This window comes from Parus major, chromosome 2, assembly GCF_001522545.3.
Source record: "Parus major isolate Abel chromosome 2, Parus_major1.1, whole genome shotgun sequence".
Classification (NCBI taxonomy): Eukaryota; Metazoa; Chordata; class Aves; order Passeriformes; family Paridae; genus Parus; species Parus major.
The window spans coordinates 111,346,763-111,369,529 of NC_031769.1; the positions used below are offsets into that span (position 1 = coordinate 111,346,763).

The 22,767-nt window shown below is 38.5% G+C and overlaps 1 protein-coding gene across 1 annotated transcript in view; it reads right to left on the reverse strand.

Moving 5' to 3' along the window:
* Positions 1-271: 271 nt before the first annotated feature.
* The window catches only part of ST18 (ST18 C2H2C-type zinc finger transcription factor), a 166,224-nt gene continuing 143,728 nt past the window's right edge, over positions 272-22,767 (reverse strand). The window contains exons 14-23 of the mRNA XM_015617267.3: positions 18,087-18,202; positions 14,812-14,874; positions 13,950-14,018; positions 8,806-8,868; positions 8,630-8,710; positions 7,376-7,597; positions 5,278-5,366; positions 3,731-3,834; positions 1,366-1,509; positions 272-558 (exon numbers count right to left, since the gene is read on the reverse strand). Of these exons, the coding sequence (XP_015472753.1) occupies positions 418-558; positions 1,366-1,509; positions 3,731-3,834; positions 5,278-5,366; positions 7,376-7,597; positions 8,630-8,710; positions 8,806-8,868; positions 13,950-14,018; positions 14,812-14,874; positions 18,087-18,202 (1,092 nt within the window). The 3' untranslated portion in view covers positions 272-417. The remainder of the gene's footprint in view (positions 559-1,365; positions 1,510-3,730; positions 3,835-5,277; positions 5,367-7,375; positions 7,598-8,629; positions 8,711-8,805; positions 8,869-13,949; positions 14,019-14,811; positions 14,875-18,086; positions 18,203-22,767) is intronic.

The window sequence follows — 22,767 nt, forward strand, 5'->3', positions numbered from 1 at the left end:
TCCCATTGGAAAATAAATTAATAAACACATTTGTAAAAATATGGCAGGCCGCAAAAATGCTGTTAAAAGATAAAAAAACCAACTCTTTGATTAGAAATAAATAAAAAATATAAAAAATAGTCGCACACACTTTTTACATTCACTTTACAAAAACTGAGTGCAAAAGAAGAAAAAAAAAGAAATTGTACTGAAATAAATACAATATACTAACAGAGTGCATTGCTGTTAATACAAATAGTCTGTTGTGGTTTTATTCTTTTTTTTTTTTTTATGTCAGCTGGGAAAAAATTAGTGCAATGTTGCAATTGTAAATGCAGCATGGCAACCTACACCCCTTAGCAGTACATGAACTCCTAACAGATCCATCTGGAGTTTACTGCTGTTAAGTAATTTCTGTTGCCCAGCAGCTTTCACATCCTACACATGGATGCCCTTCACTGCCTGTTTGATACTTTCCAGCAGAGCTTTGCATTCGGGGGAATAGTCCCGTTCCAGATTGCTGTACATGTCTGTGAGTGTATTTACATATGCTTCGAAATTCTGCTCACTGATTGGCCCCTAAATGGAGACAAAACAGATTATAATTGTAGGAGGTAAAATTAAGGCCGAAAAAACCCAAAAACCCAACCCCAAATCATGTCAAAGGAGCGATATGGCAACTGAGGAGAAGCCATAAACGGGGCAAGCATCCAAATTAAGGGAAGGGTTGTGGAAATTACAGGAGTTACATGTCCTGGGGAATCCACACCCTCTCCAAGCAAGAAAAGGAGTCAGAAATATTATGGTTAGTGTAAGCTTTTTTTTCTTTTTGTGGTGGCCAATTTGTCTCTGGTGTTGTGACTGACATTCCCCTTAAGTGTCCTTTCTTAATCTTCCAGTGGCACTCTTGGTATTTGGAAAGGGGACTGGAAACACAAGTACTTCTATGGATTTGGCCTGTGTTTGAGAGTAAGATGTGAAATTTTTGAGTAGACCTTGGTTGTCTCCAGAAAAATTATGTATATGAAACAGGTTATAAGTTTGATCTGGGACCTGAGTAAATAAGCTCATAATTCTCATCAGAGGGAAGTTTTCACTCTGTGCAGGGTGGTGTTCAGACAGGGAGGTTTGAGTGAAAAGTCTGCCTTGCATGATGTGGTAGAGGATGGAAATAACAGGGCTGGCTCATTCCTGAAAGGAACTGCACCTACTCCCACACAGACTTCATGATCCTGCATCTCTGCAAAGCAAATCATCCTACAAGTGCTCTCTGCTAATGCAGCTCCAGTGCTCCTGCCGGTCCCTGAGCTTGCTCATCTGCTTCAAGTGCTGGCAAGACAGTCTCAAAAGAAGACTTAGCTGTTACCCTGCTGGCTGTGGTCTTACCATCTGCGGAAGCTGAATGTCAGCGAGGCTGGAGATAAGGGCTTGGCTTAAGCCAGCTAACTCCTTCAACAGGCTCTCGTTGTTCTGCTCTATGAGTTTGTTCTCTTCTTCTATTGTTTTCAAATTGCTCTCCATAGATGTGATCTAAAAGAGACAGGCAGGCACAAACACAGACAGACAAACCCTTGGCAGCATTGTTACAGCAGTTTGAACGCAAAGAGTCAGCTGGGTGATTACAAGAGAGGCCATGGTGGATCTGAAACTCAGCTATACTTTTTCTAGGAGACACATAACTTCTCCACAGAGCATTCAAAGCAAAGAAGAGGTTGTATTTGCTCTGAAACAACGGATTTTGCTGCTAGTTTGTGGGGAAACCTTGCGGCAGCGAGGCACTAGAGAGTGTCCCAGAGTGGGAGGAGGGAATTGAGCTTGGAGAGGAAGGTCAGTGTGGAGCTGGGATGGAGAGTGTGGCCTCGGGGCTGGTGGAGGGAAGGAGAACGGAGGTTGATGTTTACATTGCTGTCCTGCTCTTACAGCATCCCTGCTGCTCGACCACAATAGCAAGGGCACGGGTATTAGCTGTTGTGCTACTTCCCCGCCCTGCTCCTGGGTGAGCTCTGGGCTGGCTGGGATTAGCAACAGGCCTGGTGCTGGGAACAATAAGAAAAAAATAGAGTGGAAAGGAAACTGAGAGGCTGAGCATGTATCACAAAGATGATCTCAGACCAACAGAATGGAAAGGAGGGGTTTGAAAAGAGCAAGAAAAAGCAGCCAAGGTAGAAAAAATGGTGTCTTTTTAAAGTGAGAACTCTGGGATGTACTCAGATCTGAAAGCTTAGATTTCAAAAGCAGTGCTGAAAAAACCAGCAATGGAAGGGTCTGGTTCTCCCTTCTGCCCCGCTCCTTGTCCTGGGAGCAGACAGCTCAGCAGGGCAGGACCACGGGCTGCCATCCCTGCACCCCGTCAGAGCAATGACAAGGCACTGACTGGTTCAGCTATATCCACAATTGTCATGCCCACTTTATCCGAATTAGTATGCATGTCTTTGCACTACTTAATTGCCTCCTGCTTGGGGCCACTTTACTTCTTAGCTCACACACAGACACATGGCAAAACTCCCCGTTGTGAGAAACCCCTTTTTGTGCACCTGTCCTGCACTACAACCCCTCCTCTGGAGGGTGTTTGTAGCAAACTAACACCTGGCTGGGGTAGAGTAAAAGGAGGTAGGAGATTTATGGCTTCTTCTGTAGTTCACTTCAGGCTTTGCTGGTCAAACTGCCCTCACCAGGGAGAAAGTCTGGGGAGAAGAAATCTGACTGCATAAACCGGGCAATCTCCATGCACATATCACAGTGATCAGAGAGAACCAAGTGTCCTGAGACAGTGAGCACAGCCCTCCTGCAGGGCAGTTTGGGCTGGATATCCCCACAGCTGCCGTGGTGTGAGGCCAGATTGTTTAGATCCAGCACAGGTGGTAGAAGCAAGGCTTGTACCTTGTTTAGACCATACAGGCAGTGGTTATTGCACAAACAGCATGAGTCAACGCTGCTCATTCCAACGTGGTGCAAATACAGCGGGGTGTGGTTGCACAATGGTTTAGAGCAGTCTAGAGTTATATTCAGTTCACAGATTTCATTTTATTTCACTCTTATCCAGAAAATTCTGAGGCTTTTGCTCATGCTTTTACCCAATCTGCCCAGGTTAACTTCCAGGTGCATATGGGAGTCTGAAGGGATGAAGGTATACAGCTCACTCCATATAGAACCACTACTAGCATATTAAAGCCAACTTTATCTCTCCAGTATACAAAATAATGAAAGAGAATGACTCTTTTCCGTAACTCCCATCAAAATCCTCTGCTACACAAATTAACAAAATTCTTTACCAGCTGTTGCCTGGAGGAAAAATTCAAACTATTTGAATAGTTGACACTGGGTGAACTAAACTAGGAAAATTTTCTTAGGTACACATTAAACTCATTAAACTCATTAAATTCAACTGTCATTAAAACTTGGAATGGGTTTGTAAGAAGAATTATCATCCCTGAAAACTCAAGTCATAGGACATCCATGGTTTGGTGAGCAAATGTTTGGTCAACAAAGGAAAATGAATGGTTTTTTTTTGTAAGTATGTTTTATTTCTGCTTGCTAAGATTAGCTACAAACTGACCTGAATTTGTCATTCACCAGATCTTTAAGACAATACTTGCTGCTTAATTACAAAAAACAAAAAAAACAAAAGCTTGATAAAACAAATGCAGAGAAGACTAGCTATTTTTAAACATAACATTTACAGAGCATTTACTTTATTTATTTATACATGTTTAAACATAGCATAAGGAAAGGTTTTACATTTATGGCATACCTGAGTCTGAAGTTTCATCATGTCAGCTTCAATTTTAAGATTGGATTCATTTAGTTCTTTTATTTCCTCATCCAAGTGTCTTATTTCTTCATCACTCTCAATACCTGTAAATAGTTGAAAATAACAATATCAGATTTAAAGTATCCATATGTAAATGGATATATGAGTAACAAGCTGCATTACCTGTTACTTAACCAATAGGAAAATAAGCTTTTCAACAAATTATTGATCCTTAAATTGTCTTTTAGTTTGATTTTATTGTCAAAATTCTTTCCTACCTGTTAAACATCTATATGAGCTGAAACATAGATGGGGCTATCTTAGTCCTCATTTTTTCACAATTTCTTTTTTTTTCATTGCATCATGCAAATACAAGCTGGAGGATACAGAAAGGAAACATTGCCCAGAAAGAGGAAAGTTTATCATAAAACATGGGGAAATATTTATGGTGCTTGAGTGTGGTTTTTTGTTTGGCTGGCTGGTTGGTTGGTTGGTTTTTGTTTTAAAAGGAATACAACAGCAACCTTTCTTTTTCAGGAAACACACCTGTATTATAGTTTTTCATTCATCTGTACCTGTTTCTGATCTTGCAAGAATCTCTGTGGGGACTGTGCAGAATAACCTCAATAAGCACAGCCTTAGTTATATCTGGTAAACAGTGATATTTAAACAGGAAAGGGTGAAAGTTTCTGAAAACTAACAAGTATTACAGGGAAAAAAAAAAAAAAAAAGAAAGGAAGCCAGTCTTTTTTATCCCAACAAGTTACATAGCAAAGAAAAAAATCTTCAGTTCTTTAATAAAAGCCTTGTCCTGAAAAATACTGAGCAGTAGCAGCTGCCGGCAATACATGTGCCTGTTTCTGCTTAGTATCACTCTGAGCCCACCTCTGTCTGGAGATTTGTGCCACTGTTGTTACTGCTTTAAAGCCTAGAACTGAGTCTACTGGGGAACCAGCCTGGGAAATCTGTAAGCAGTAATGCAACCCTTTTCCTCAGCAGTTGGAGGCTAAAGACTGAATTTCCTGAATCCTGGCTCAATGCCCAACTTGCTAAAGCACACTGTATAAGAAGGGAGACTCCTACACATTTCCCCCTGCAACTCTTTGGTAATTATTGCTTTGCACTTAGGTTAGCTAAATTGCACAAGCACTGCATAGATACTAAGCCATGTAGAAGTGAAGTTAGAGAAATGAGTCAATTTCTGCCCACAATATTTCTCCCTTCTTACCTTATTCATCAGATAGCTAAGTCCTCCTGATCTGTAACTAATCGTTTATGAATAAAAACAATATTGAAAGCATACACGAATAAAAAAATTATGCTCTGTGACAAGAGCATATCCTCAATTTTGAGTTATCAAAATGTAAATGAGAATAATTTTATAATCTCTCATGCAAATATTTTTGTTAGTCAAGATTTTTTATTGCTAGAGACATCTGAAAGTAGAGAGAATTAATGCCAGAATGGCATAAAGGGGCACAAGTATAAATGGGAGTCAGGGCCCTTCTATCTAAATAAATGTCATCATTTTTTACAGATCTCCTTACCGCCACTTGCTTTAAGCTTGATAGTCATTAATTCTTCCGAAATTTTGCCCTTTTTTATGGTTTGTGCATTCAGAGGACAACCAGACAGGCTGAAACGGATAGGAGAAAAAAAACATTAGCACCCACTTGAAAATGGCAACAATCCTTTCAGGCAATATTATCATGCACTTGGACAGACCTCTGTACCTAAGGTCACATCAGAATCTCCATTATAGCATGGCTTCAGGGAATGACATAACTCATAAAGAGTCATTTAGCTGTATATTCCAGCTTGAAAATTGGCACAGAAATCTCAATCTATGAGTAAACAACTCTTAAGCATATTTCAAAATAATCAGAATTGCAGTAGCAGCTACTGTTAAGCTATATGAAGATGCATTTACAGAATTCCTAAAGTCTGAACACTTATAAATTGGGGTTTTTGCTCCAAAAGGGAGGAGAGTATGGTCCTTTAAAATGGCAAGTTTACAATCCTAAAAAAAAATTAGTTAATGGGATGATGTTCATGGTGCACAATTATTGTATCACTTTGTTGATATATAATAATGATCAATACAATAATAACTCTGGATATACTCTATAGGCTATAATAGCTTTTTTGAACGGGTCTATTATATAGTCAGTTTGCTTTTTAACCATTGTTCACATTAAATTACATTTTGCTGTTTCAAAGCTTACAATTTCATCAGCTGGTAATTATCTGAGGCAATTTTTATAGCCCACTAAAGGGCTAAGAGGAATTGCACTGTCTTAATACTATCTTTATAAATAACAAAGAAGAAATACCCATATGCTAAAGAACTGGCAGAAGGATTTGTTTTTAGGTGTAGCTGAGTAAGGAGTGAGGGAAAAATTTGTTCCATAGGAAAATGATGTCTGTGTGTGTGTGTGTGTGTGTGTGTGTAAAAATAAATAAAATTAAAAAAAAGAATCCTATCAGACGTGGCATTTCCACACAGAAAAATAAAAACAACAAAACAACAAAGCAGCAAAACCTAAGCTTTCATTAGCTTGGCTAAAAGCTATACAGGGAAAGATGGTAGCTCTTCAGTTCTAAATTTCTGCTAAATATCTCTGGCCAGAGCAGGTAGCCAACTGGGAGACTGTTTGAAAGCCATGAGTTACTTGTTAGGTTTCAAATGTCTTAAGAAAGGCTGTGGAACAAAGTTATATTTGCTATGTCATTTTAACTAGCATGATCTTTAGAATGACCCATCTTATGGAGGACAGGAATCATCTGTACTATGAATTGCTACTAGCTAACATACAGGTTTTTGCTCCTTGTTTCATTAGCCACAATTTACTGTAGTGTCCTAATGAAAAGACTTTTAGATGGAATGTAGGAAATAAATTAGGATAATACTGGACTCTGAATTTATTCAAATGGCCTTGGGCATTTCTTGTTTTGGAGAAGTTGACTCAAAGTGTTAGGAAGAAAGCAAAGGAGATAGAGAATGTAGACTTAGTTACCATTAAAGACAGAAAACCAAACTTGCCAATCAGACTCTCTGATTATTTTTGATTCAATATGGTCAGATTATTATTTTTCACTGTGATAGATGGTGTTTAGTGTTGTTAGTTATATGTGTGACTCCTTCTCTGTAAGGATAATTTTCTTTGTAAGATTGGTATAACTTCAAGCTTCTTTAATCCATATGAGTGCGGTGTGCTTATTGATTTTTCCTTTGTGTAACTTTAGCTCTTTAAATACAAAGTTTATAAGTTTTCCACTGGTAAAAAGATGAAATAAATGACTCTTGGCCAAAGCTTTTCTGGTGACATTTCAGTGCTATTTCTCTTTTCTTTTGAAGATAGGCAGATAAAACTCTATATTTCCCTAGGAAAAAACTCTACTTAATTTTAAAATGCATAGGCACTGTGCTTAATCTGAACACATTGGAAAGCCATGCTTCAATGGGAACATAGAAAAAGACATAGAAGTTTAAGTATCTCAAAGTAATTCTGTTTTGTATTACTTCAGCTGCAAAGTTATTACTCAAAAGACTTCAGCACAATTTATTCTGACTCTAAACTCACATGTTGCCAATTCAAAGTGGAATGTTAAGGAAAAATGAAAAGAGAAAACACAAAGTTATACCTTCTGTGGGTGACAAAAACATTATTAACATGACCCAGCCCGTTGCAGCCTGGCAAAGGACAGTGTGGCAGCTCTTGTTTGTTCAGTTTCCAGGATAGTGAAGACCCATTGACAGGACTCTCCTTCTGTCTCTTGGCAGCCAAAGGACAACCAGAAGCAGTGCGATGAGAAGTGTATTTACCTGATATGTGACCTTGGCCATCACAGCCTATCACTGGACATCTACAGAAACACAGCAAAAGAACCCTCATTTTCACTGGAGAGAGCAGGCAAAGACAGTCTCAAAAAATGCCAAGAAAATAATTCTGGCTGCCTTTGCTACTTTGCTTTAATGGAGTAAGACTGGGTCCCTGGTGGCACATTGTACCAGAGCATCCAGTTCTTGTCAAGCTGGGTTATGGGGCTTCAGCTATCTTAAAATAAGGAGATTTAAAATACAGCTGTAGAGACTTAAGAAAATAAGACATTCATTTAGATAGAATTTTACCTGAAAAGAAAATTGAAATTCTATCACAGGCAATAAATCACCCTCCTTCAAGTGTATGGAAAGTCAGCATTGTCTCCTTTCTATCTTAGCAGAAGGTGGATTCCTGTAATTGCAGGAAATGTAAAACTTGCATGGAAACCCATGCAAATACTTGCAAAGAAAGGATAGGGGTTTTTTTGTGCCCCTCTGTCAATGTTTTGCAGTTTTGCATATATCATTAGCAAGTATTAAGACAACATTCCATACAACTCAGTCTTCACTTTTATATTATGGCAGTATCATTTGCAAATTTTAATAGAATGTGAATTCAATCCAGGAATGTTGTGAATCTCTACTGAGTTTCCAGTTTTCACTTTAAGTGAAATTTTCATTCATAGGTAAAGACATGAGACTTACAGATATGTAAGTTCTCTGGAACATATTTTGAAGGTGTCACTCTGATTTAATTAGCTGACATGTTTCACCTCAGTCAGTAATAATTTTCCTTCATTTTGCCAATTTTTTCAACCAATTGGCACTTGCATAGCACTCTTTAAAATAATTGGAGCAATGCAAGCAGATACAGCGATCCTTCCTCACTGTTCAGTCTCCTAGGTGATGGACTCCACCAACTCCACTGGAAGCAGAAACTCTTGGTTTGGTTCCAGCTCTGGGCACTATTCTCACATGGTTGAGGTTAACTGGGGCATCTCCCTATGAATCCTCAAGTCCTGAGCTCTTACATTTCTCTCCCTCCACTGGTGGTGGACCCCTGCTCCTGTACTCACTTAAGTTCAGGGTCTTCTTTTTCTTCCTTTGTAGGAGTGACTTTGATACCTCCTTTCCTGGCACGAGGACAACCAGACAAGCTGAAAGAAGCACACAGAATAAGAGCCACCTCTTTCTGCTGCTGCCAAGCGAGAGCCCTGAGCACTGCAGCCCCATGTGAAGGGATGGTTGTTACCTTCTGTGGGATGCATAGTTCCCTGTCACATGGCCAGAGCCGTCACAGCCAGGTGTTGGGCACCTATGGAATAATACAGAAAGCTTACAGTCACAAAGATACAGAGTAAATAATAATAATAAAAATATAGACAAAATCTATATTTTGTCTAGAGTGGAAGGAAGAACAGCAGAGCTTTTGTTGAATAATTAAACCTACCTCTTGCTGTTTGTTTGGTTTTTTTCTTAAATAAGCAGGCTCCCTTTTTTGGGGAGGATTTTTTTTTTTTAATAGCAGAGTTTTAATAAGGAATGTGAAATATATTGTATATGATGCACAGATTTAGTTAGTTTATATCAATGTTTGCATCAAACATTTTTCCTTGTACAGAATCAACATTACAAAGAGAAGAATAAAAACCAGCTCGATATAGATCTATCTGTAAATTTGCTATTACGTGTTTGTTTGTTATTGGTATGATGTTTTCAGGTAGAGATATAAATAAGCACTTTGCCAGTATTTACAGAAGGGAAAATGAAAGCAGAGGAACAGTTTTACTTTTGGGCACCAGTAGATGATAGCCAGAATTTGAATTTAATAATTTGTGTATTCTAGCACTGTAAGCATACTACAGGACCATCTCTCTCTAGCTTGAGATTCAGCTGGGTGTTCAGCCGAGCAATTGGATTATGGTTATTTCTCATAGTTAAGGGGTTTCTCTGTGTATGCACAACAAACAAGCCTTTTCAAGTATGAATGTTTAATACTGAAACATCCACACAATAAAAAAAAAAAACAAACCTTCCTGTTACTGTGCTTTTACCAGTGGTCTGGCAGGGTGGGCTCCTTGCTTGCTGTGCCCCAAAAGCCAGCTAGGGTCAGTAGGTCTTTCCACTGACTTCTGCGGGGTTTGGAGCAGGATCTCTCTGTTAACACCTCCCATCTCAGAAGTCCAAAGATTTTATTTTTTCTTTAATTTTTATTTTTATTTAATTTAAGCCTGTTGTATATTTGTGGGGTGGTTTGGTTTGAGGTTTTTTCAGAGAATATAAACACACCTCAGCAAACAAAGCAGCACCAAAATACATTTGCCTTAGAATTTATGCCAGCCTTTTCTATGTTTCTGTATTATACAACGCAAAGTTCTTACAGGAAGCAACCCAAAGGGACTTTGAAATGCTATGCTTTTTGCAGAGAGTCAGAATTACATAAGGAATTGTGCCAAACAGTGTTGTACTAAACCATTAAGGAAACTTGCAGGGTTCACTGTGCTCTTAAGAGTCTCAGTCTTTACTGAATCTTTCCTGAGTTAAAGAGATTTGTGATTTCATCTAGGCATTGGTAGGCTGCCATGGAAACCACCTACAAATATAATTGTAATAGCACATCTGAGTGTGCAGGTGCATCTCTTCACTGAATATTTAAAACTAGTTTTCTGTGAACAATTAATTTGTCAAAAAACCTGACTTCTTTTGGACATGAACAAATTTATGCATTGATTCCAGTAGAATTCAGCAAATAATTTCATATGAAGAAAGGGGTGACTTTTTTTTAAAGATAATGTCAAAACATTTCATGATGACACTTCGTGAACAAAATATTTTTGGCAGAATGACTTGCCTCACACTGACAGCAAAGGTAAAGGTGGGGGTTTGCAGAGTGCCAGAATATGCTTGACTGTGTAGAACTAAATGTTGACCTGTTTAAGTATGGGACAAGGACTGGGCACAATGTCATGTGGAGCAGGCAAGGGCAGATGTCTGGAGATTGTGAAGGCTCACAAGAAAATCCAGAACACCTGCCAAAAACTAAGGAAATTAATTTTGGCTACTTGTTTTATCAGATGATCACAGATGGAAGAGCTCCCTGCATAGACTGGAGGTGGACTTTAATTCAAGAAAAGCTTTTTGTGTGAGACATTCAGATCTGAAAGTCTGGGAGTTGTGAATATATTTAAAAAGGACACTGAACTAAATTTCATATCACCCCATCTGTATTTACCACCTCTGGCAGCAGACAGATTTCCAAACAGATTGGGGTCCAAGATCTTCTGGAAATCACTGAAGATTTGAGGTTGAGATATTATCAGTACTAATGAAACTGTAAAAGGATATTTCAGGTGGGCTGCTGGCAAATTAATAAAAAGCTTCATTAACAAGACTCTTAATCCTGACCACTGGGTTGGATTTTCTAAATATTATAATTCTAAATCTTTGTATGGATTGTGAAATTCCTGAAGACAAAAGGCACTAAAAATCTACTGTCTTGCAATCAGTAATGGTGTGGAATTTTGTCAGCTTTTAAGTGGTGTTTGGACTGGCCCCTAGCTTAGGGAGTCATCCTCTGTAATGGATTCCTGTGCAGAGCCAAGAAAATAAGATTTACATTGAAGATTTACATTGAAGGTCTCAGGACATCAGATTAAGAGATGTCAACCCTCAGGTGGGTGTAGGTTAGAAGTTCTTTTCCAATTCTTCCAAATTTGTTATTCAAAAATAAATCTCTCAGTGATTTCACATATAAATTCTTGCGAATGGGCATTGAGTACCTCCTATTTTGTCCCTTTCTCCAAGAGGATTGTTTTATCTTTAGGAAGATGAACTACAACTGCATGTAAAATTCAAACACTGAGCTGCAGGTTTAGGAGCACTTCTGGTACATTTTCTCCCTTAAAAGCTCACCAGAGGTGTTGGATATGAACCGTAGTTAAGGCAAACCCGTAAAGAAGAAAAGAATTTTCTGACATATTTGTACTGTTTATGGAATATAAATCAGTATCAATGTTTTATGTAGAACCCATGTAGAAAAACTGCTCAAATCTCTCCTAAAAATTGATATTAACCACTGCAAAAACCAGTCTAAGGATAAGACTGACCACCTATTCCTAAAAGTTGCTGAATTGTAACTAAATACCTCTCTAAAATACACATTTAAAATTATTTAAGGCTGGATAAGCAAGCTCTTTAATTAAATGGGATATCAGCCACAATTATCGCTTTTAGCTTTAAAATCTGAGTCATCATCAGACTTACTATGTTTTAAATTGACTACCTCAGATTGTTCTGAGCAGCAAGAATCCTCATACAGGAATTTTCTTGAATCTGAATCACGGCCCACTTTCTGAGCAGATCTTCCTTATTTCCAAACTGTGGATCACATGGAAGCCTTGTATCTTTGCTGGCATAGAGTTTCATAATTAAAGCCAAAATCTTATCTTGATTCTGGCAAATTAAACATGAATAACATTTGGAAAAAATACACAGCTTTTTCATATTCATGCCTAACTACATGAGGGTACTTTCCTGGCCTGATTCTATGAGCATTTATGCCCTCTGCTCACATAGCAATGCTAAAATTAACTATTGATATCACTATACCAGCACAAGCATGATTGCAGCATTTTGGAATAAGATTTAATTTAGACAGAAACAGAGTTTTTTTCAAAATATCACCTGAATTACGTTTGCCTTAACCTAAATTAAGGTGGTGCATTTGTGAAAAATAATTTTATTTAGCCTTTTTTCCTTTTGCGAATTGTCTGTGAACAGATTTTGATTTTTGCTCTTTTTCTAGTTAATTGAAATTAAATGCTAACTGCGTTATGCAACATATTTCTGTCTGTGAAATGTCCATGAACTTTGACTTTGTCTTTCACAACTCACTTATTATACATGGCGTACAGTGTGCAGTTTGTCATTTAAGTCATATGCTGTTGCTCCTCTTTCCTTATGGCATGACCAAAACTCTAGAAGCTTTAGTGGAAAAATAACCATATTGGTATGCAAATTTACTTATTCACACATGAATGGGGCGGGGGGGGGTGATGCATGAGGAGCAACTATTCAAAATATTTGTGTGAGTGTCTCTGTATGGCAGAAAGCCAATAAAAGCAGGGACAAATATATATGACTCAGCAAATGACTTCAAATTTGTCAGCATTTTTGCAAGTCAGTTCCTTGCTAACCATTCTGCTCTTTTGAAACAAACTAAACCTAAATTTTACACCTCTGAGGATCAGAGATGTCAAAAAATGAAGCATTATGCCAGTGTGCCAGTTTACCTACTGGCTTTGCAAACTGTTTTGGACAGCTGCCTATATAAATGGTCTCTCTTTGCTATTTTGCTGCGTCTCCTGTCATTCATCTTCATCTTTCTGACATTCATCTTCAGAGCTACCATCAGTTCAGCATTTCAGTTATAACTTAAGTTGTAAGGCTATGGAATAAGACCACTAACATTTGATCTGGGGAAGCCAAACACTGTGCCAAGCCTAAATGTAGTCACTGCTGCTATTAATACTATTAGGAAAGGAAAACAGTGACATGATCAGACTTTATTTTCTTCTATCTGGACTAGGGACGAACCTAAAGGACAGAAAGGACAGTCACGGGGTTCTCCCCTTTTTACATGCATTCATGAGTTTTTCCAAGCCATCTATTATGGGATCCAATTTACAAGTTGCAGAGGGAAAGCTATGAAAGAACTCTAATTATCCTTCCCCTTTCCCCACATCCTTATTGACAAAGCCAATTCAATAACTAGATGACTGGTTGCCAGTGCCTCTCTTGACTACAGATTTTTGAAATATTCATATGTCCCTATACATCTGTCTATATAGCAAAGCCTGCACAGTCCTTTTGTAAGTGACATTTCATGGTGAGAATTATGCCAGCACAAAATCATATGACTTGATGTCTGCTTCAGTGACATTAAACTCATAGTATAGGGTAGTGAATAATAAAAAAGCATTTGCAGGTATTCTGGTCTCATTTTTAGATTTATTCTAACCAGATTTATTTATGACTAAATAATTCCAATTAATTCTATCTGGATCAGTTGCCATATCATTCTTACATATTAGATATTTTCTATTCCTCTCTGATTCAGACATACTGAGAAGACTGCATTTTTCAACTAGTGTTTACACCTTTTGTCCTCCCAGGTCCTGATTAGTTAATGAAAATGAAGGGGTGCAAGAATGAAGAAAGACAAATGGAGAAAAGTAAACTTTATCTCACTCAAAAGCTTTCAAACCAATTCACTGCACTTTTTAGACAAAGATTTGATACTGCCCAGAGCAAGTCAAATTTACAACTTCAATAACACAGGGAACATGTTTGTAGAAGATAAAAAACAATAACATTTGTGCTGTTGTCAATACTTACTTCAGCTCCTGAGAGTTAGCAGCCATAAGGGATTTTAATGTCTTGTCAGCTAATGGGCACCCAGAAACACTGAAAAGAAATCCTGATGTGAAATATTTTACTAAACCAAAGCATTTATTTTTATCTAAAACAGCAACATCCAGACAATCTGTGATTTGTATTAGTTAAAATTATACTCTCAAATATTTATTTTTGGCAAAGAAGGACCAGCCAACATAAGGCTGTGGTTCTTAAACCACTAAAAAATGTATGTAGGTAGGGACAAAGGTTTCTAGCCCCTGTAAAGCTTTGCCATGAGGGGACAGTGGTAGACAGAAATCATCCTTGATGTTTCCTTTAGGAAGGAAAGCTAGAGGATCTGGTCCACGTGGTAGGTAGAAGGCAGAAAACACATTCTGCTTCAATGGGAGAAGCAGGAAATTATTGTTTCAATGCCTTAGTTGACAATAGGCTATTTTGAGGAAAATAGTTAGGTTATAATAGCAAATTATGAATTTTGAAGCCATTCACAGATAGGTATGCAGAAATCTCATTTATAATCACATGCAACAGCATCTGTATAGTGACTGCTTGTACACTCAAGGAAATGCAAATTTCACTAAATGAATTACCTGCAGGTCTCAGCTGAGAAATGCAGCTACAGTAATAAACATATGCTGCTTAACTGCCTCACTGTATTAAATCCAGCCCTTCACAAATATAACAAAACCAGGAAAAACAGCCACACTTCCACATTTCTCTGTGGATTACTTTCTGCAAATTGCTTTTGAATACTTATCCATGGTTAGTACAAAAAGGTTCAAAGCTGACAAGAGCTAGAAGTAGCTCTGTTTCCTGTTTTAGGCTTCCTGTTGTTTCTTACCTGCGGTGTGAGGCATAGTTTCCTGTTACATGACCGCTACCATCACATCCTGGGGTTGGGCAGCTATGCAAAGAAGAAGGAAGGAGAAATTAGAGTATATATAATACACCACATAGCTCACCATATTCTGCAGAGAATTATGTAATGATCCTTAGGGCAATCACGTTCACCACTGCACACTGTCACGACATTGCAGAAATCTAGAAAAACTTCACTTCTATTTTTTAATTATTACTTGAAGCACAGAGGGAAAGAATTTCTCCTATTCCCACAATGCAAATAATTCAAACCCTCATTTTATCATCTGTGTAAGATTACCTTTGCAGAGGTATTTTCTTGCAAAGTGGGTTCTTAAAAATGCTGATTTGTTTTTGGCACAAAATTTTCACAGCAATTCATAAATGTTGAAGTTTCTGATTTGACCTCCAGTATAACATACTGGAGGCCAGAGAACAGTAATATTTAAAATAATTCCTTTCACTTCTGACTAAAATAAGGCACCTTCTTTGGAAACATATCCAATATTTATTTCCTGATACAAGTGGGAAACATGTTAGTGCTGCTTGCAGAACAGAAAGCACATCAATATCACACATCTGAAGTTCCAAGAGGGAACAAAACTTTCTCAAGCTGTTTCTCAGCAGAACTGAGAAGTGATACAAAGGTGGTTGTTGTGGTTTGGGAATGGTACTCTCCAAACTAGTGTTCCCACCAAGACTCTCCAAACCATAGGCTGCTTGCTTGCCTCCCCTTCCTCCTTCCCCTTCAGCAGGTTGGAGAGTAGAATTGGAGGCACAAAAGGTGAAAGCCACATCTTGAGATAAGAACAATTTACTGGAAACAGCAATGAGATAACAAAATGAGTGGTAACAGCAAAAATATCCATAAGAAAGTGCCCAAGATGGGCAAATGATTGCATAGAACAGGTTACCCAGCCTCTGACTTCACCAAACTTACTTGACTGGGAGGAAAACCTTCTCCCTGGGTGAGGTTATAGAATAAGCCCCAGGTCCCAGCCACCCCACCTCCTGACTATTCCAAAATTTAACCCTGTCCTGGCTGGAACCAAGACAATGGCATACACTTAACAGAACAGGTATCTACATTTAAACCAAGAGATGGAGGTATGCATGACCTGGAGATGTTATAGCTTCTTTTTTTCCTTAGCCCTTCTTCAGTTATAACACTGATGTCATTTATCAAACTGGGGTACAGTTTTCCCTCTGCCAAAGGGCAAAGATACCAAGAAATGCATGGGGAGGGAGGTGAATTAAATACACCTTTGTACAGGACTTTAAAGCATTCTAACACCAACCCTGCAGAGCTGCCTTACAAAGAATTATTTTTCTTTCACTGGGAATATGGATAAAAAGGACAAGCAGGTGCTGCACATAAACTGTTAGGTAGTGCTCCATGCTAATGAAAAAGGGGTGCCTGAGATGCTCACCTGGCTATTTTCTCTGAGCTGGCAGAATGCTAGGGAGTTTTTCAAATCTGTATAAAAGCCTTAGGAAGACATCAGCCTCATTTTCACAGCCCATTTCAACCTGAGCGATGCTGTTATGGCCAAGAGAATTAACATGGAAAAATAGAAAGCACATGCTAGATGGTGGAATTCATACAGTAGTTCGCTCCAGCTGCGTCAACCACTTTCAAAATTTCTTCTCTGCAAGTGCATATGTCATTTTAAAAGCTTCCTCATGATGGAGCCAACTGTACTGAATTGTTCGCTAAAATATCTGAGCTCAGGATCATAGGAATATAGTCTGATCCCTGTACTGCCTATGGATTCTTCAGATAAATTAAAACTATTTCTTATTTAATTTTTGGCACAATTACATTTTATATACCTGTTTTTAGATACTGTTTGAACATAATAGAGTACAACCACCGTAAGCTCATCATTGCCCTAGTAAATGTTTTGGTGTTATTATTTAGGAGAGAAGAAAAGTGTACTACAGGTGTCTCAAAACAGGTCAGTATCACAAAGGAATAAATATTACAAAAGAAAAGCCATTAGTCTTCAGCAAATAAACTCTCAGTGATGCATTTGTTTTAGGAGAAAAGGCAAAACAACCTGACCTGTAGCAATTTAGGTCATGAACTACGACTGCAGATATAATGTGGTGAGTAGACACTGTGCAGACTGCATGACATGAGGGGAAGGAATCGCTTTTCACAGCAGCTTGCCCCAGGGAAATGTGAATTCTAGAGGCAGAGGCAGCTCTAACTGCTTCAGTGCCACCGAGTCTGGAGAGCAGGACACAAGTTGCCAGGACATGACTCGTTTATTTCTGGGTGAGCCTGCAGTGATATGTTATGGGCTATCACCACGAGGTGATATGGACCACACTTGTTCAGAGAGACCTCCTCTGGTTTGGGACAAAAAGAAAGGTGCCATAAATGACTGCTGAGTCCCAGCTGACTATTATACTGAAAACTCTGTGTTAATATCAAAATGATATTGACATGAACCCAAAGGGATTTTGTGAAGAGCCTAGATGAGATTTTTAAAAGTGACTTGTGTTTTGAGCTGCTTGGGACAATTTTAGTGAACAATTCTAAAAGAAACAAGCTGTTGTATGCAGATAGATTTCATAGAATCTATCTGCAGTTCTAGATAGTCAAGTTTTGGAACTTATCACAGAGCAAGTGCATCTCAGAAATTGGGAAAAGAGAGTATAAGTGTATAGTCCTGGGCGTGAATTTCTACAACCACTGGATTTTCAGCAGGACTGAATAATTCTGCTTGGAAGGAAGCAGATGAAGGACTTAAACATGCTTCATACAGGTTGTAAAACCCCATTCTGTCATGTATTTTTTCTTTTTATGGACTCTGCATGTTTTCTGTCTGAGAAATCCTGACTGCTTCTACACAAACTCTAAGCAATGGAGCTATAATGGCAATTGTTCAATTAAAGCTTATTTAATTATGTAAGTATTAGCAGAGCCAATCTGTAGCATGAATTATGATGAAACTGTGTGTTTTGTAGAAGGAGCTGTTGCCCACTTGTTACCTATCTATGTGAGGAAGAAGGAATGGCACCCAGTATAAATTTAATCCTTAATCTATCTAGACCCCCAGGCACACTCTGGCTTGTGGCAGCTCAAAACCTCATGTCTGCAGACCCACGATGTGGAACTAACTACTGGCAGTGAATTGTGCAAGTCTCCCTCCTCAGCTCCTGCAAGTCTACTTCAAAACAGAAATCAAAACAGCAGCATGGCCAGTCTTTACCAGGGCAAAGGAAAATGCAGCATTTTTTGTGACTCACGTGATGAGTTCCTTTTTGAGGTCTCTTGAATGGAGCTTGGGTTTAGGACTCGGTATGGAGACATCTCCCGGGTACTTCTTTTCCTCCATGTTTTCTGGAGAGCTCACTGGATCTTTCTGAAATATCAGATGAGAATTTAATAAAAGGTTTCTCTCTTCTAGTACTCCCACACATTCAAGAAACAATTTGCCATGGCAAGAAAAGAACCTCTTCTAAAACTTAAAAAAAAAATAAAAAAAAGGAAGAAATTGAAAAGAAATGTCAGAGAGAAATTAAGGAAGTTTAGTATATCATAGTTTCAGGTTCTTAAAGGCAAACTTTTAAAAATGTTGTTTAAATATTTCTGAAATCAGATGCAAGTTTAAGCCATGTAGAGGAGAAATTTGTGTTTGTTTTATAAGATGGTGATGAAGGCCAAGGAAAAGTACACAGAGAAAAGTGGTTGTTGGTAGATCCAAACACGACTTTGGCAGTTATGTTCTTTTTATTTGCTTTATAAGTACATTGCAGACTTTTGAATACAGTTGGTGACCATAAATTACAAAATTACAATAATAAATTTTAAAAGTTGTTATTTACCTAAGCAAATGTAAATGCAAAGCTTTTTAGGTCTGTGGAATGGAATCCTGTTCTCTTATCTTATTGAAAGAGCAGATTCTCTTTAAAATAAAAATCATAAAGAACAGAAAACTTTGAAGCTTTCTTAATAGCAGGCTGCTAAGGGTAGTTCTTGATTTCTACTTCTTGTAGATCAAAATCATAACTGTTACCATTCTGTTTGGTGGATGGTATGAATCATAAGCATTCATTCCCTTGGGAAGGCATTTTGGAAACTTGGGAGTCCTTAAAGGAAATTGTATTTTTTTTTTCTGAAAAATCTTCTTTGACCACTTCAAAATAGCTTGGTTTATATTGTTTTGAGACTCAATGCCTTCAATTATTATTATCATTATGACAGATAAGTATTTTCTTTTTGGAGGGATGCTCTGTAGCCATTCTATCATTCTAGAATTCTCCAAAGCTTATAGTGTCAATTATCAGATCTGTATTACTCCCTTCTTGGACTTCATGTTGGTTTTGGGATTCCATTCCAATACTCAGGTGTTTCCCAGAGATTACCATCTGTAGGAGCAGAAACTGCTGCCTGTGGTTGAGAGGGGAAGGTCCCAGCCTCTGCTGAACTCACAGTGCTGGTGCCATGGATGCTCTGGGCTTGTGCAGCTGACAAACGTGCCAGGACAGAGGAGCAGGGCTGTCTGCAGAGCTGTTAACACGGAGTGCAGGGCTGAGTCGAATCTGGACTGAAAATGGAGTTTCTGCCTCCTGGGTCTTGTCAGCTCTGCAGGGGTGCTTCTTCTGATAAAGCTTCCATATGGTCCTCAATTCTGGCAGCTCGTCTTTGCCTGTTTGGAGGCTGGATCCTCAATATGACTTTCTTCTGCTTTCTGCTACTGGCTACCTACTGCCTACTGTAGCTCACACTTCACATACATATAGAAGTGATGCCATATTATTGCTGTATCAATTACTACTGATTTTTTTGAGCCACATTTGTGAGGTTAATTTGGTTGGGAATAATCTAATCTGCTACAAATACAGAAAGCAAAGATACATATAGTCAGCTTTGCTAAACACTATTTCACAGTAATTAATGAGTAATTATTTTAAATAAGTAGAAAAACCCTCATATATTTCAGTCTTGGGGAATTATATTTCTGAAGGAGAACTTCAGATAAGGAGCAACAGAGAAAATTAGCAACTACAGAGGTCTCGATAAAACGTTAGTGCAGAAATAATAAATGATTGAAAGTCTTCCAAACATGGAAACTAAAATGCTAAAATGCAAAAGTGGAAAAATGGGTGTCAGCTTTGTTCAAGACCCAAGAAACATCAAAGATACTTTTCCAAAGTTGTGTTAAATCTTGTTCTCAGTGGCATATAGGGATGATTTTACCATGGATATTTGAATTCCTGACTACTTCTGCCCACAAGTTCTGTCCCACCTTTCTTGCAAACACATAAGTGCAAGCAGGGGTCATCACTGGTACAAATTACCGTAAAATCAAAAGCTCCAGAAGCAACAAAAAATTCTAACCCCCTGTTACCAAGTGGAAGGGATCAGATGTCAAAATAATTTCAAAAAACACAGGTAAAATGGTTTCCACTTCTTTTAACAGAGGTTAAAAAACGGTGGTTTATCAGTTTCCTGTCTAACAACTAACTCTGCCAGGCTACATCTGCATCACTGAATTGATGTGTGTTTCTAGAAATTTAAAGCATGCCTTGCCTGGATCCCATGTATCTAAGCCAGGCATACATCAGCCTCTTCCCCTTCTTCTGAGAGCAGCCTGGAGTAGGGGGTGGTGAAAAGAACCCTCTAGCACTCTACTGTGGTCCTGATCTGGGTCATGTACCTTAGGGTGCATCTGCAGCACACCAGAGTAGCCATAACTGTCTGTGCTGAGGGATATACTAATATTTTCATATGTGTAACTTGTGTTCTTTATTTTAAATGAAAGATATCCTGATCTTTCACTGGTGATGACAAGAAACTTTGTATGTGTATGTGTGCATGTGTGTGTGTGTGTGTGTTATTCATCATGTCACTATCTGATACCTGCTGCACAGAGCAGACTGATGGAGAATTATGTATATCCAAGGCTTGACCAAATGCTACAGTATTGCAGTTCACAGCTTCATTTCACTGAGTCATTTAATAAAAACAACATTTCATGGTGAAGTCTGACAGGAATACACCTACAGCCACCACTATAACTGATATTAGAGGGTTTAGAATTGCATTATTTTAATTTTCCTCCTTTAAATAATTGTTTGGGTTTTTTTTTAAATCTTAGTGGTGAATTTCCTGAATTGAGCTATTAATATTTGTAATTTTTTTAGACTAAAACTATACACATACATACAAACAGAAACATAAAAAAAATTATACAGTTTTTCTCCTAGTATATTTCCCAGGAGTAGGGAGATATATAAACATTTAAATAGGTGACTTCTTCAGCATTTTCTTAGTTCCTTGATGGACACTTGGTGTTATTCAAGCGGCATAAAATTTTCATATGTGTGGAAGCTGCAAAACCAGGACAGTGCAAATTAATTGTAGGCAAAGGAATACTGAAACTCTGCCTTTCTAGAGCCTTACATCACTATATGTGGCCCAAAAGGGGTTCATCTGTCTGAAACACAGAAGGTCAGAAATAAAGAACAAGTGTATTTTGATCCTCTGCACTTAAGACTAAAAGTAAAGCATCACGTCTTGGCTTGTGTGCTTCTCCAGCTATTTATCTTTAGAGGGAGAGATAATCCTTTGGGAAAACACCTTTAGCACTTCTCTCTTTTTGGAATGTTGGGTGATGATCGTCACAGCTAGTCAAGCCCAACTGTATGTATAATTTTTCCTTTTCCATTTGAATGGATTTGTAGTTAAATGCTATTAAAATCTAAAGAATTTCAGACTAAAAGAAAAATCGGAACCGGCCCAATTGGTCCAAGCACTACTATTTCCTGCAAAGAGCATGTGTGTATTCATGCATGCACACTACTGAAAGAAAGCAAGCAATGATACTCCATTAATGTACAGATGGAAGTTTATATTGATTTCAGCAAAGACCAGAACATAATGGTAACATGAATAACAGATAATAGCATCTGGCACTTTTAACATTTTTAAGCCCTGAAATCTTTGGAGAACTGACAGTTGAACTAACTGACAGCTCTAGTTATTTCTCAGCGCTTTCCTTTTGGAGAGATTTTGAGCTTTTTCCAAATTCAGATTTTTTTTTTTAAAGGGGGCATCTGGACAGGCTATTTTGCTGAGAGAGAGAGAGACAATATTTTCTGGAAATTACCACCAAAATTAAGCAACTGTTGTGCATATGAACCAGATAACAATGAATTAGAAATAGATATAATCAGTCATTTTCTTTGCATAAGGATAACTGCCAGTCTTTGATTTTGAAAACAGAGCCTCTGGCCCTGACATCACTGGATGTATCAAGGCTCCCTGGGACAGCAGAATCTCACAGCAGAGATCTGGGACCAGATCCTCAATTAGGGACAAAATTCACAATGTCAAAACACCAAGTGCAAGGGGCACCAGAGCCTGAGTGCATTGGACCATTATGTCCCGTTGGGTAGTTTAGTCACCTCCAGTTCCCTGTGCTGGAAAGGGACAGGGAAACATCCAGACACCCATCATAGCCTTGTGGAAATCAGGCATGGACTGGGGGGAATGTGTAGGTGCTCCTCTCTTGGCTCTTTTGCTGAGCTGTGATGGCAGCAGGGAGGAGGAGTGACATGACAGGTCCCCTGCCCATCCTGTGACACCTCTTGATCCCAGCAGCAAGGCAGCCCTCTCAAAGCTGGATGTGCCTGCTCAGCCAGCATGAATGGGGAAGGGCCTGAGCCCTCAGCCTCCTCCTTCACGCCAAACCTGCTCCAAAACCCTGGTGCATGGATTGTTCATTATTGGTGAGATAAAGACCATCACTAGCCTCAAAGAGGAGACTGCAAAGGGTTCAAGAGAACCCAGCCTCCAAGAAATGCAAGCTTTTTCAGTGGACACGTTGCAGCCCACTGCTATATGAGAATATTCACTCAACTGAATATTCTTTTAATTCCAGGTGGTTTTTGAATTGGAGACCTGGATCCCCTAACCTCAGTT